General features: G+C 39.8%; 2 protein-coding genes across 2 annotated transcripts in view; both read right to left on the reverse strand.

Moving 5' to 3' along the window:
• Nucleotides 1-308: 308 nt before the first annotated feature.
• trim47 (tripartite motif containing 47) lies at nt 309-7,910 on the reverse strand. The gene is made up of 8 exons (XM_030746371.1): nt 7,644-7,910; nt 7,069-7,280; nt 5,246-5,291; nt 5,010-5,105; nt 4,245-4,469; nt 2,872-2,894; nt 2,641-2,762; nt 309-2,213 (listed from the first exon to the last, which is right to left on the reverse strand). Exons 1-8 carry the CDS (start codon nt 7,824-7,826, stop codon nt 1,684-1,686), a joined length of 1,437 nt encoding a protein of 478 aa, XP_030602231.1. The 5' UTR covers nt 7,827-7,910; the 3' UTR covers nt 309-1,683.
• A 617-nt stretch (nt 7,911-8,527) lies between these two features.
• frem2a (FRAS1 related extracellular matrix 2a) overlaps nt 8,528-14,237 on the reverse strand; it is a 73,935-nt gene continuing 68,225 nt past the window's right edge. Inside the window, exons 18-24 of the mRNA XM_030746369.1 lie at nt 14,109-14,234; nt 13,871-13,995; nt 13,604-13,738; nt 13,306-13,432; nt 12,781-12,968; nt 12,512-12,658; nt 8,528-11,331 (exon numbers count right to left, since the gene is read on the reverse strand). Of these exons, the coding sequence (XP_030602229.1) occupies nt 10,783-11,331; nt 12,512-12,658; nt 12,781-12,968; nt 13,306-13,432; nt 13,604-13,738; nt 13,871-13,995; nt 14,109-14,234 (1,397 nt within the window). The 3' untranslated portion in view covers nt 8,528-10,782. The remainder of the gene's footprint in view (nt 11,332-12,511; nt 12,659-12,780; nt 12,969-13,305; nt 13,433-13,603; nt 13,739-13,870; nt 13,996-14,108; nt 14,235-14,237) is intronic.

The following is a 14,237-nucleotide window of genomic DNA, read 5'->3' on the forward strand; positions in this document are numbered from 1 at the left end:
CATCTTTTTGACAGCTAAAGCTTGGCCCGAACTGGGTCATGCAAAAGGCCAATCTTCAAATTGAAGTAGAGTGTACTTTTACTATGACTTCATGCTATATCAAAATTAAAGGATTTTATCTTTTTGTACCTTAGTAACCTTACAGCTAAAGTATATACCAAGCTGAAAGAAGTGGTGGGAGAAGGTGCAATACTTGCCAAGTGTCTGCCAAAGGAAAAGGTTCTAAAAAGGCAATACTGAAATTACTTAAACCACAGTTTAAAATAATACTGGCAAATGCCCCTGTAACCAACGAGTAAATGACAAACTTACAAGTCACAAATGTTACCTCTTTTAATCCTATTGTAAGAGAAACACCAAGCACATTAATAGGAAGTGAAATGATCAGAAACCCCCTCAAATAAAATTCAATACATTTAAGCAATAAAATGTATTAAATGAGATACACCATCTGAGACAACATTTACCAGCAAAATACTCAAAGTTAAAGAGAAGAGTTTTAGTCCAACATGTGAGCACAGATCTGTCAGTGATCACACTGTCAGTGATCACACTGTCAGTATGCTCCTCAATGAGACAAGGAGAAGAAAAAAAAAAAAAAAAAAAATACAGGACAGATTTACATTTAAAAAATTAGATGGGACATGACCCCCCCACCAAACAAAAGAAGAAGAAAAAGTCAGGACCAACTAATAACCTAAAGTTAGTTACAAATACACTTGAGGTTATAATTTTGAAAAGAAAAAAACAAAACAAAAAAAAGCTGTTAAAAGCTTAATTTAGCTTTCTTTAAGTAATTTTAGGCCAGTCTTATCCAGTCCAACAGCTTCTCACTTAACACTGAAATCATGGATGGAATGTCTTAAAAATATTTAAGTGTACATAGCAGCTCTAATACCTTGAATATTTGAAAAGCATTTTTGTCTTATAGCCAATTATTTCCTCAAACAGATTGTGATTAGCCTTTTTACAAATAGCAAAATGGTAAAACATCAAAAATAAGCTGCAAAAAGATGCAACTCAGCAATATACACAGGAAAAGTCCAAAAATGTCAAGTATTGAGATAAAACAGGTGTTTAAAAGATTTGTGATAAAAATTTGTACTCATGTTAAATGCCACCTCCAGTCATTCCTAGAAGTCTAATTGAGAGCTGAGATCAGTACAGCCTGACCAAACTGACTGAAGTCTCAAATTGAGGGAATGTTAAATTAACCACCATCACTTTGATAACCGCAAACATTCAGAATATAACCGACAAAGCTTCAGCAGTGACCCTTCTTACAGTGAGCTTTTTGTACAGTAGTATGGCATAGTTGTTGCTAATGGGATAACAGCTGTATATGCTCTGAACAACAAGAGCATCTGAGGCATCTGCAATCCAGCAGACACAGTGATAAACAGCAAAGCACCTCACCAAACCCCCAGCACAGCAGTCAGAGGTATGAGCCTACAGTGTGTGTCTAAGTTGAAAATTACCAAATTTGAGTGTACACCCCAGTACTTTATTCAATGTAAAATATACCTTCTAAAAACCAGTAAGACCAACAAGTAACAACTCAAAAGCATACAGTATATGATTCCAAGGGTCGAGCTAATACTCCAGCCTGGTTGAGAGAGAAAGCCTTGCCAACAGGCAAAAATTAAAACACTCAGAATTTAAATTTAAACCATTCATTTTAACTCAGTAATAGTGGCATATTTGCAGTCTGCTGCCTGGGTCGTTTTTCCCTGGGCTGAAGAATGGGTAGACGGGCTCCTCAAAGCAGGTGTCAAACATGTACAGCCTCTTCATTGTTACAGCATCATAGAAGCTAAGACGGCCGTTGTCATAGTCCAGGTACACACCCACGCGAGGAGAATTCCAGTAGTCAGCAACTGGAATGCGTCCGTCCTCCCCGCTGGCGTACAGCCGGTCCTGCAGACACAGGCTCCAGTATCCTGCGGAGGGAGTGAGGCTGACGAAGCCCTTCCTGTTGCTGCACTCTGTGGTCACCCCCAGGTACCACACACCTTTGTCCCTCACATCCACCTCCCAGTAGTGCTGGCCACTGGCATACTGGGCTGTGGCAAGGACGCCGCAGAACCGATTGAAGCGGGCAGGTAGGTCTGGTTCCTGATTGCGGACGCGGCCCTCCTCCACTTTGGTGTCAAAGTCTGAGATGAGCAAGTTTGGGTGAGCAGTGTCTGGGTCCAAGGTGAGGTTCTGAGGCACTACAGAGACCGTGACAGATTAGTTCACATTAGTCTCAAGTTGAGTTGGTAGAACACTGATAATTTTAAAAACAGATTAACTGCACTTGGCATTCCTTGCAACTGATTAAATTGGCTTTACAGCCTGTTAATCAGTTTGCATTCTTTTGAAAGAAAGATGGCAAGCTGAGTTGAACCATCCAGACTGCTAAGCTCCTACTGATACACAGCAAGCCAAATTCTGTACTATTTTAAAATGATAAAGCATGCAGAAAAGTTAACCTCACATTATTCAGTTTTCTCTTTAGTGACTTGACCTCAGAATATACTGGCCATCCAGCAAGGTTTAAATGCAATTAAAATAATTTAAACAACCTTTATGCTTGGCATCAGTCTTGCAATTCAAACAGCCTGTCAAGCACTTTCAGTGCATACTTCTTAAACTTACTGGTGTGCAGCACATGCATCATCTTTTTCCACATGATGAGCTGAAATGGCCCTGAGAAGTCTGTAAATTCAGTTGGACAATTAACTGGCTCCAAAGAGGTGAAAGGCTTGCAATGTACAACTCTGTAGAAGAAACATTGAATTTTATAAAAAGAAATGTACAGGGATTGTTGTATTAAGTATTTTTTATAATTAAAAAAAAAAGAAAAAAAAAAAAAAAAAAGCTACTTACTCATTAAATGTCTCTGCAAGGCTCTGCAGAATAAAAAAAAAACAAAGACAAAAAAAGACAGATTTTTAAAAGTTGGTGGTTTAACATCTAATAAATCAAACAATTTTCATAACATTTCTGAAGCCCCACCACCACCAAGGCTGCACCTCCCACCCTGTCCCCATATGCCATTTCAGACATGCTTTGATCCTTAATCCTTATTGGACAGTCTGCCATTTACCATCCATTTATATTTTATAAGTAGTGAGACCAGAATGCAGTGTGTACTTTCAACATTTCAACACTTTGGGGGGGGGGAAAGAAAAAAAAAAAAAAAACCCACACACACACAAAAAGATCCAGTAAATATTTTAAACCCCTAAATCACCTCAAAAACTCTGGCCACCCTTCATCTGTTATGAGTACACCCAGATAGGATTGTAACCCTGGACCAGATCCACCCTGGAGTTTCTCCCTGCTGTGTAGGCTGTCGGTCCTCTGATTTACCTCACCTGTAAATGCTGAGTGAGAAGCGTCCACCTTTTTTACAGCTTCTTCCAGACTAAATACTTTGGGAAAGGAGTCAAATATAGGTCGAGGCGTCAGTGAAGCTCACGTCTAACCAACGACAACAATGCTGAGTTGTTGAGGATATCCTGAACTTTTGTTAGCAAGTGCTGCTGTTTGCCAGCCTTAGCAAATAAACTCATGACGTGAGAATGTAATCAAACTGTTCAGAGGGAAAGGGATTTGTTTTTGGACACTCAAGCCTAACATTACCTGACATAATATTCGTTCATAACCAGCTGTTTAGCTGGCTCTCGTCTGGAGACGGGAGAGTTGCACGTGTGATCTTGCTGACTATAAGGGTGACAATATTGGGAATAAATAAGCATGTTTATGGATGTTTGTGTTTTAAATACAGTGTGTGTGTGTGTGTGTGTGCGTGTGTGTGTGTGTGTGTGTGGGGGGGGGGGGGGGGGGGGGGGGGGGGTGCTGGCTTGCAAAACTGGTGTCTGTTCTTATGCATTTTTAGTGAGAATGCATCAATTTGCTGGAAGATGTAATTACACAATAATGCATGCATATGAGTACAATTAGTTTTTCATATTAAATAACCAAATAAATTTTTTACTGACTGTACATCACTGAGGGAGAAAGTTATAAATGCTTTCACCATTGGTACAGTTTAAAGGGCATGTGTTGGTTTTAACAGAAGCCTTAAACTGATAAAACATTAAAGGGCTACCAAAGCTGTATTTAAGACACTCTCAAGTTGAGACTGATTTGACCCTTTTTGAAGCCTGGGGTGGAGGGGTGGACACATGTTAAGCAACTCAAACGGTCATATCATGGCTAGGACTTAAGAGGTAACCACACTAAAGACAACTGACCTCAAAGCTAGTTTTCCCATTGATCTGGCTGTGGATAGCTGCTATAGCTTTGTCAACAGCTGCCGCTTCCGTCTCCACAGTCTTCAAGTTGTCATCTATAACAGCCATGGTGGCCACTTCCTCGGCATCCAGGCTCTCAAGCAGGGAGTCCCTCTCATCCAGCAAGAACTGGACCAAAGCACCAACATCTGCTTCAATCTTTTCCTTGAGTCTCTGCTTTTTCATCTAGAGCAAAGAAAGCGTCGGAGGATTAACGCGTCACCACATTTCTATCAGAGTTCACCACAAACAATGCCACAGTCGTCAGTTCAAACTATAAAATAATCTGTGGTTCGAGTTTGTTGTCTTACATGTGATAATGTAACAAATTATGCAACTTCTGCATTTCAAAATATTGTGGAAAGGATCTCAGTTGTGCAAACAAGCACATCTGCCTGACAAAAGCTGAACTCTGCCCTGAGAGTCTGCTGGAGTCACCATGACAATGCTCTTAAACAGGAAAATGCGCATTTGAAATGTGGCTGTTTTCACACCTTAACAGAAGTCAATGAGAAGCAGACTGAATATTTACTGACCAGAATTATGTGACCACAGCTTTAGGATGAAAGTTCACAACTGTGTCTGAGAAGTGCCTGTTCAGTGTTTCACTGGTCTGTGTAACTGAATGTTTGCATGCAATGTGCCATGTTGACCCCTTGAAGCAAATATGCATAAAGTTGAGGAAAAAAAATAAAAAACAAAAACCCAAGAATGTTCATTCCATACCCTCAATTCACTTTTAGTGAGCTCATCAGCTGTAATGACTTTTACACATTGAGACTTCTGCCAGTTGAGCTCCATTAGCCTCAGTTTCAGCTCCATCTGTAACAAATGTACATCAAGACATTTATCAACTCAGGAAAGCACACTAACAGTGTAAATATTAGAGATGCCAATTATGGCAAGTGTCCAATATGTGCTAGGTAACTAGTTAAAGAAAAAAAGCTAACATTTAACCCTACCTTCATGTCATTTACAACTTCTGGCACTGGTGCCACATCATGGTGTCTGAAACACAATGATCATTTTGTTACACACCAATTACTCAGTTTTTAGATTCACCATTTCTTACCAAACCACAAATTTTCCCAGAACACATTTTGTTAAATTGTGTGCATGTTGCTTTACATAATGCCTGATGATAAAGGTACAAGTAAACACTATTCATGGGACCTGTTCCCAAATATAAATCTTATAAAAATTTCTGTATCGTTTACAACAGGAACTTCTCATGTATTTGATTAAAAACACCCCAGCGGCTGGTTGCAAATTTGAACGTTTTTCTTTGTTATGAGAATGATGTTTAAAAAGGTCACCTGTGAATAATCTTAAGACCGTAAATAACCACAATCCTCAGTTTTAGGTTTCAGCCATCTTTCACTTTAACTATACATCTATATCCACTTCACATCAGGTCATTAACTGATAAAGAGTTGGTACACTACAATAGCTACATCTGTAGCAAGACTTCAGGGTCCCTTATCCATTTTAGCATGACAGATGGATCTGTTCCTTTTAGACTCAGACTTGGCTCCATCTTATCTGGTATGAAAGTAGACTTCACAAGAGTATGTGTGGTAGAATGAGTGCAGAAAGTTGTTGCTGGGGTTTTCCCTTTAAAGTTATGACTACTAAAGTCTGGTAATAAGTGCTCCACAGTGCATTTTAGCTAAAAATAAAAGTTTTGTCAGGGTTATTAAGGAGACACACTAAATGTAGAGCTAAAGGTGTGTCCACATAGGAAGCAATTCACTCATCCTGAGTTGCTTGGTTGCTGACAGTTGGCAGCTAGTAGGCATTCCAGGCTCCAGTTGCATAGGTAATATTCACCGTGCAATTAAGACTTTAGTCCCCTAAAGCCTAAGTGGACATCATTTGTGTGTTCTGAAACCAGATAGGACCACAAAGTGTGGATTTGACTGAAACCACATGCTCATTGACTGAGAACTTGTGTTTGGCAAGTTGTTAGCAAATTAGCTTATTCTGGATAATCAGACTTTGACACTTAGATTGGCCAAAATGTACTATATGAACTTGACGTCTTTTAGAGTAGGACCTGAAATGAGCAACCAAAACCATGAACTGAGCAGAAAAGGATTTAAAGAGGTCGTGCCAGAATTTTCCCTATAGATCTCTAAAAGATGGCAAGGCTTTCGCAACCATAGCCATCAGCCCCCTGGTGGCCTTTAAAAAGAATTTATGCATAACACTTCTGCATTGGGTGACTCTCCAAACCCAGAAGGTACATCCTCTTTTTGCCATCTATGCTTGGGACCCCACCCACTTTATATTGTTAGCAATTACTTCGCCTGTCCTTACTTTAAGTTGCTGAATGTCAGTCGCTTTCTGTGACCTGTGAGCGCCATGCCGCTGTGAATTACTTCCTGCATGCGTCTCACAAACTGACATTAATTCACCAACAGTACAGCACTACACTTTAGGCATACTATTGTGATGTGGTTCCTAATTTCCAATGAGAATGGGTGCATTGAGCTTGTTTTACAGCAGCCTTTCCCATAGTCAAAAGTGCTGCGCCCCACTTAAACAGAAAATCTCATGGGGTCCACTCAATCTTAAATCTCAACTCTAATCAAAATAGAAAAATAATGCCTTGAATTTCACATTTAAAAAAAAAAAAAAAAAAAAAAAAAAAAAAAAGAACACAAGTTGTGGTCTTTAAATTGCTAATTCTACCCAGTCATATGCAAATTGTTAAGACCAGTGTGTGACCTTTTCATGCCCCCCCCCCCAGGCGACATTTCTAAAGCCAATCAACAAAACCAACCTGTGTGATCTAGACTCCCTGCAGACAACACAGATAGGCCTTTTATCAGTCTGGCAGTACAGTTTCATCTCTTCACCATGATGTTCACACTTTTCATCAAATTTCACGGGCTTGGAGGGGGGAGGACAGGCACCCAGGCACTCCAGATCATCCAGCTTGGCCACCAAGTTCTGCACCAGATAGTTTTTAGTGAAGGTCCTCTTGTTGAACACCTGGAGGAAATAAAGAAAGAAACTGAAGAGGACTAATCAAGCGCAGGGTTGCGTGCATTATAGTGTTTCCACGGGAGCTAAAAGGGTTCGCTATTGAACCGGCCAACTCATGTGTTGATAGTTTAAGGTTAGCTACCGTTAGCTAAAAACAGCCAGCTATCATAGCAACCAAAGCCGCAAAAATGCACTGCGTAGGTAAGTGTTATTTATAAAAAAATAGTCGCAAACCACGCTGTGTTATCACCCATAAATAATATTTATAAAAAGACACCTTTAAAGAAATACTATCACAGCTGTGTTGCTGCATTTATTGTGAGAAGAAATACAAAAACAAAAGAACGCGTATATAACGTATTAACTTACCGTTCGGCATTGAGGACACTGATACCCGTAGTCTCCGCCATTTTCATCCCAGTGCATACAGATGCAAAAGCGACAGAAATTATGGCCGCATTTCAGAATGACCGGGTCTTTGAAGAAGTCCAGACAAATTGCACATGTCAGCTCTTTCCTCAGGTCATCTCCAGATGTACCAGCAGTCGCCATGTTTACAATCCAACCAGCAGCGGAGAACTGCCACTGCAGGAAGTGAAGGAAGAGGATGGAGGGGGGAATGGGCACATTTGTGGAGTGTCGCTTTCGCGCTTAACCAATCAGATTTCACTCTCTCTCAGTTCAGTTGCAATTCAATTATATACGCTTTATTGGCACGGCGTTATGAACCATAGTCCTCAATCTAAGAAATCACACATTACACTGATATTCTGCTGCTGCCTAGGGGGGCATTTAAAAGCCCGCCCGGAGACATCATGTAGCCTAACTCATTTAACTGACACGCTTAATTGGTGTCATTCACTTTTCTTTCCTAATCTTTCCTACTTTGCCTCGGAATGTAAATGAACAATGTGTGTGCTTACAGGGGAAACTGAGCTGCTCTAATTTATTACTGAGCCGTCCATATTTACTGAAAATTACTAGTATGTTTTTGTTTCTATGAATGCAAACAGCGACAAAGTCGAGTAAAACATTTAAATATTCGAGGAGCTTTCTTACTGTGATTTATTTTTTTTATTGATCTAAGAACTTATGGAAGTCAAAACGACGTGAAGTTTTGTTTTCTCAGTCTCAAAGCAGTAAAGTCAAACAAAGCATAAAGGCTTCATTTCAGCCCATATCATGCACCCTAAATGTGTAGATTAAAGCAACAAAATAACAAAAGTCACCGGTAAACAGCGTTTATTCTTAAATACATATACATAAAAACCCATTAATAAAAAGACAAAGAAAATATCAAGTTTGATTGTGCTAAATTTGTCATATTATGGGAATAACTGGGTGTGGGATATACATTACATTGCATAGCTTGTAGTGGCATGTGAGGGATGTGATGCAAAAAGTGCATTTAATGCCAGATTTTGGTGTTATTTCCAAATTCATCAGGGTCAAAAAAAAAAAAAGACGAGAAGAGAAAAGAAAAGAAAAAAAAAGAAACACACAGACACACACACACACACACACACACACACACACACACACACACACACACACACACACACAGAGCTGGCTATCAGATGTATGAATCCTGACATTCCTCAAAGACTCACACCTCAGCTGTTTTCCGGCTCATGTCCATCATCTAACCCTGATGAATATCAGAAATAAGCATGATGACTAACAACACCATAATAAGACAACTATTCAGGAACACCTACATCAGCATGTTGTATATTAGCAGAGTAAGACATAGTTTTAACAATACATATAAACAAGAAATTTCACCAGTGACATCGACAGAATTAGGAGATTATCTCAAAAGTCTCAAATGTGATATTTTTTCATAGTGACATACTGATCTGTGAGCAGCTATTTTCTTTGCATCATTTGTCTGGAAAAAAAAAATGAGTCAGAACACTGAAATCCCACACAACACTAGTGACAAATAAAGCTCAGATGAACATAACGTGGGAAGAACAGGGGTCAATTCATTGGATATGAATACAGTATTTGAATTTTCACAGCACCACACTTAGCAGTGTAACACAGAAAGTGGCTCTGGAGAGATTCTCTTCAGTCAGCAGTAGTAAATTGTGTTATAACACACAGTCCATTCTTTGTAAAAGAAATAACTCCTGAGATGAGTGTCTTATTACATACGTACCTTAACCAGTGTCATTAAAAAACAAACGAACAAACAAACAAAAAACTCCAGTATGTCCTTTTTTTGTTTCAAATATGACAATAAGACAGAAAAACATGGAGCAACAACACTGCGAGGATGGACACTGTGCTATGAGAAGCAGCGATGAGCTGTAAACATAAGTATTAAAACTGTCCTGATAATATTAAAAAAATACAAATTAAAAAGCGGCAACAGAGATATCAAATACATGCAACACTCCTCATTGTATGGTAAACATAATAAAGAACAGTAGATAGAATAAAAAAAAATGATTAGCTGGTGATTAAACATAAAAATTAATCAGCAGTGGTTTTCACCTCCTGGAGATTGATAACAGAGTTCTGCAGGTTTATTTCACAGATAAAACACAAGTGCTGCCATCTTGTCTTTATGTCTTGTCTTTATGACTGTCCCAACAAATATTTCACGACTAAACTGTAGGCTTAAAGGCACAGTTCACCCAAGATTTAATATGAATGCACTCACACAGCATGGTTGGAAATATTATGAAGCCAAACACTTGGCTTACGGGTACAATCAATATCAGAAGTCCAGTATTCACCTTTTATTGTCTATTATCTCCTGCCAGTGGATAGAGTTTATAACAACCTAGTGGGCAATAAGTGAGATGACAGAGTGGATGCTGCATTTTAGCATCTATAATTGTTACATTTTTGCTATTTAGAATATACTGCACAGTATGTGTACAGTAACCTGTTTTATCCTCAGCAAGCTGCAGAAATGACGGGCTCGTCATCATTCATACTTTTTGAGAAAAACATATGCAAAGTTCAGCGACAAAGGGGCAGGTCGTTAACATCTGTGTGTTCTCTGTGAGATGAAATATTCTTTCCATTGATGCACATATCGTTAGCTTCTAGTCTCTTTTCCTGGAGGTACGCCTGCAGCACTAAATCTCTTGACTTGTCCTGTGTGATGTTTGCTTTATTATAAATGCTCACTGGGTGACTGGAACTGTCCTGAAGGGATGTAATTGCTTCAGGCACTTTAACACCACAAAGCCAGTAAGAGAGTACAGAAGTATCATGCTACTTGCAGGACAAGTTTGAGTGTTAAATTTGAAAAAAAAGAAGCAAATAGCGATGCCATGTTGCTTTGCTGTTGCAGTGATAAGTATAGATTCGGTATTGTAGAACTCTCCCTCATTTACAGGCACACTTAATAACATATGCTGAATCTTGAGTTTTGGTGTTACGAAAGTAATTCAGTAACATTTTTATTTTAAAAAGAAAATCCCAAAAAACTTATAAAAGCTCCCATATTCTTCCTACATGTCCAATCGTCTGTCCGTGCATTCATTGCTCAGACCTCTGAGCTGTTGTGGCAGTCTTGCATCCTCACCACCAACATGGGCTCTGTACTGACAGACCCTTTCACCACCTCTTGCATGCCCTCCCTCCAACCCTCCATCCCATCCTTCTGTCTGGATCTCAGCACCAGTACGATGGTGATAATAATGAGGACAATCAGCAGGAGGCCGACCAGTGCCCCCACCACAGTTACCAGACCCTCCTTTTGGTCATTTGCATGCAGCTCACTGGGTTCCAGACCATCAGCAAACAGCTCATTTGACCCCACTGACCTACGCTTGGTCCGGTCCAGGGCTATGTGCATAATATTGGTACCACGGTTGTTGTCAGCTCCAATATCTTCAGCAATTTCTTGAACTTTATTGGCAACTGACCTCCTCCGGCGATGTCCTTTTGAAATGGATGGCGTCGAGGCTGGCCCATTGCTTGCGGAAGCCACCAAGTGGTACTCTAGGCTACGTTTTCCAATGCCTCTATTAGCATTCTCCTTGGAGCGAACTGTGTAAATGGTGTGAATGTACCATTCCCGACCTGCAGCAACCTAAGAAGTAGAAAAAAATTCTGCATATTTAGGAATTATATTCAACCAACACAAAAGACACAAAGACTGAAATGTGGTGCATAACAGAAGGGAAACTGTAATACTTAAGTATCCAAAATTAACTGGTGCAATGAAAATTCTAGTATCTATAATCAATTTATAGTTGTTTTTAAAAATAAAATAGGCTCAACTGGGCCCTAATTTAAGCAATTTTCAAGATTAAGCTTTTTTACATCACTCCAAGTCACAACAGCACATGCACATATACAAGGATGTGACTAAGCCTACCCTAATCCTGCAAAGGCCTCACCACTGTTGGGTTTTATTTTTGCTTTATGAACAAAATGATAACGCTTAAGGGTAAACTGCAGGAAATAAGGGAATTAAATAATAAGTAGTAGCTGGAGAAATAATTAAATATTTAAATAAATAGTGAAATTAAATAGAGAAGTAGAGAGCAGACAGACAAAGAGGCCAGTAGTTGTGAGGCTGACCTTCACGGCCTCTGAGAGATATGTTTATCTTATGACCTTCCCGGTCCCGGGAAAATATGTTTATCTTATCCTTGACAGTTTTGACAAAACACATATGTCTATGTCTAAGGAGGGGATGGGTGGATGTCACTGCGCCCTGTTACTAAGTAGAATAAAACTGCCATGTCGTGATTAGGGAAACGTCAGGCTGAGTAGGCAGGTGCTTCCTTTGTCAGGGTGCTCTCATTGCTGACTGGAAGAAGCTGGTGCCATAAGGCTGGGACCGGTCACTGGACCAATAAGGGAAGGCCAGGGCTAAACCACAACTTTTCCCATCTGTTTGAACCGATAGGGCTTGTAGATACAGGTAGGATAAAAGTGTTAAGTTTGGCCTAGAAAATTCGCTCTTCTCGGGGAGGGGTCACAGCTGACTGCTTTTGTGGGCTGTGATTTTCTGAACCGAGGGAGCCCATGCGCATGTAAAAATCTTCTGATTCTTCAATATATTAAATGTTTTAACTGAGAACTAAAGTGATTTAAATCTCCTCCTTCACAAAAAAAGAACACCCTAACACTACCGTGTCCTACAGTCACACATGCAGAGTAAACTATTAAACGTGTAAGGACAAAGGAGCTTATCATTGTAGCTTTTGATTCACAATTAAAAATGAGTCATTGGCTACAGGAAACGTTAGCATATAGGATACCTGGAACATGGCTGCGGAGTGTAGTCTAAAGCCATCAGATCCTGGTTGCCTGATGAGTGACATAGCTGATGGATCATCTGCTGCCAATACAGCATTAAAACTGACATCGCCAAATGCACGTGCCTGAGTCTCTGGCTGAGCCTTGTCCTGGTGGAGTATTTTAGATTGAAAAAAAAAAGGGCAAGGAAAAAAAAAAAGATTGTTAAATGATATCTTGCATCTCTCTGCATACTGAAATCACATCATTAAAAAACACTAAATATACTCACAAGAATCTTGAACCTATACAGCAATGAAGGGGAGTCCGCAAGGCATCCAAATTCAGACTTGGCTGGGTTGTATTTGGGTACGTATCCATCAGCGCCTGTGCAGAGGAACACCTTCTCGATGCTACAGAAGAAAGAATTTCCCAGGTTCTGCACGGGGTCCACCATGACACGGCCGTATATTGTGTCACCTGAGGATAGTGAGAATGTGAAACCTAAATCACATTTGATTTTAAGAACTTTAAATTAAATGCTTTTTTTTCCTTGCTTAATTTTAGATGATTTTTTTAATGGCATGCAACAACTCTATTACAATCTACACAAAAATATTGTAATGCCACAGTATGTTAAAAAAAACCATGTACTGTATGGACAGGAAGGAAGCGTATATCTGCAGGAAAAGTTAAATTTTTCCTTTGCAAAACTGACAGAAGTAATGTAAATTTTACACCACAGACATCTGCTAGTATAGTCCTGTAACTCATCACTGGACAGATGCTAACTTTTTTTGGACTTAATAGAACTTACCCTCAGAAAAGGCTATATCAGTCTCCTGTCCAAAACCCATAGATCCATCAGAAAGCCATAGGCTCTTCTTGGACAGCAAGAACATTTGAGTGTTCAGACTGAATTCCACTGCAACTGGATCACTCACCTAAAAAGGCATGCATATATTTAGAAGGTGATAGCATAATAAAAGAAGACAGAGAGCCAGTGACAGCTGGATACAGAGAATAATAATAATAATAAAAGAAATTGGTAAATCCTTCCTACAATGAAGAAACGTGCCTCTCATGGGTCTTAATCTTAACTCATCCTGACTTACTTGCTGGAATCTGATGTCCAGGTCAAAAGTGACTGGTTCTCTGGGACTGCAGACAGGTGGAACGGTGTATTCTATATTTTGCGCTGTTGTACAGGGGATCAACTTCACTATGTAGGTACCAGAGTAGTCTCTCACCTATATGCAGCAGCAGGGAGAGATACAAAAACATCATTCTGCATCTGCCCTTGTAGCTGCTCTGGAACACATATTTATAGACCGGATATCTCAGATTGCATCAGGGCATATAAAAGTTTCATGCAGTCTTACGGCAAAGTCGGTGGTGAAGGTCCATTGCTGGACTGGTTGGCTATAGGTGGGCTCACTCCTCACCAAGGTGAGGTTAAATGTCAGACCAGGATGGTCAACACTCATCACCATGGATGACATCGAGACTGCAGGGTAATTTTGAGAGCAAAGTTTATATTACATAAAATCAGATGTGGCGACTGTTCAAATAATGGCCCCTGAACACAATCCTGATATGAGGACAATATTTCAGTCTCACCAGATCTTTTTATTGTGCCTGAAGAATGAGACTTCACAAACAGACCCCTAAAGTGAGCCTTGGTGTGAAAGTTTACCACCAAGCGTCCCTGCTCGTTGATGCGCATGCTCGTGGGATACAAAGCACCTG

Source organism: Archocentrus centrarchus, chromosome 14 (genome assembly GCF_007364275.1).
Source record: "Archocentrus centrarchus isolate MPI-CPG fArcCen1 chromosome 14, fArcCen1, whole genome shotgun sequence".
NCBI classification, from domain to species: Eukaryota; Metazoa; Chordata; class Actinopteri; order Cichliformes; family Cichlidae; genus Archocentrus; species Archocentrus centrarchus.

Excerpts from the sequence above, each read along its gene's own strand:
- trim47 (XM_030746371.1), bottom strand. The coding sequence starts at position 7,826 with ATGGCGACTGCTGGTACATCTGGAGATGACCTGAGGAAAGAGCTGACA. Across the intron at positions 2,895-4,244 it reads ATGGGAAAACTAGCTTTGAG|AGCCTTGCAGAGACATTTAA; the intron begins GTCAGTTGTCTT and ends TTTATTCTGCAG. Across the intron at positions 2,214-2,640 it reads GATGCATGTGCTGCACACCA|TGCCTCAGAACCTCACCTTG; the intron begins GTAAGTTTAAGA and ends CGGTCTCTGTAG.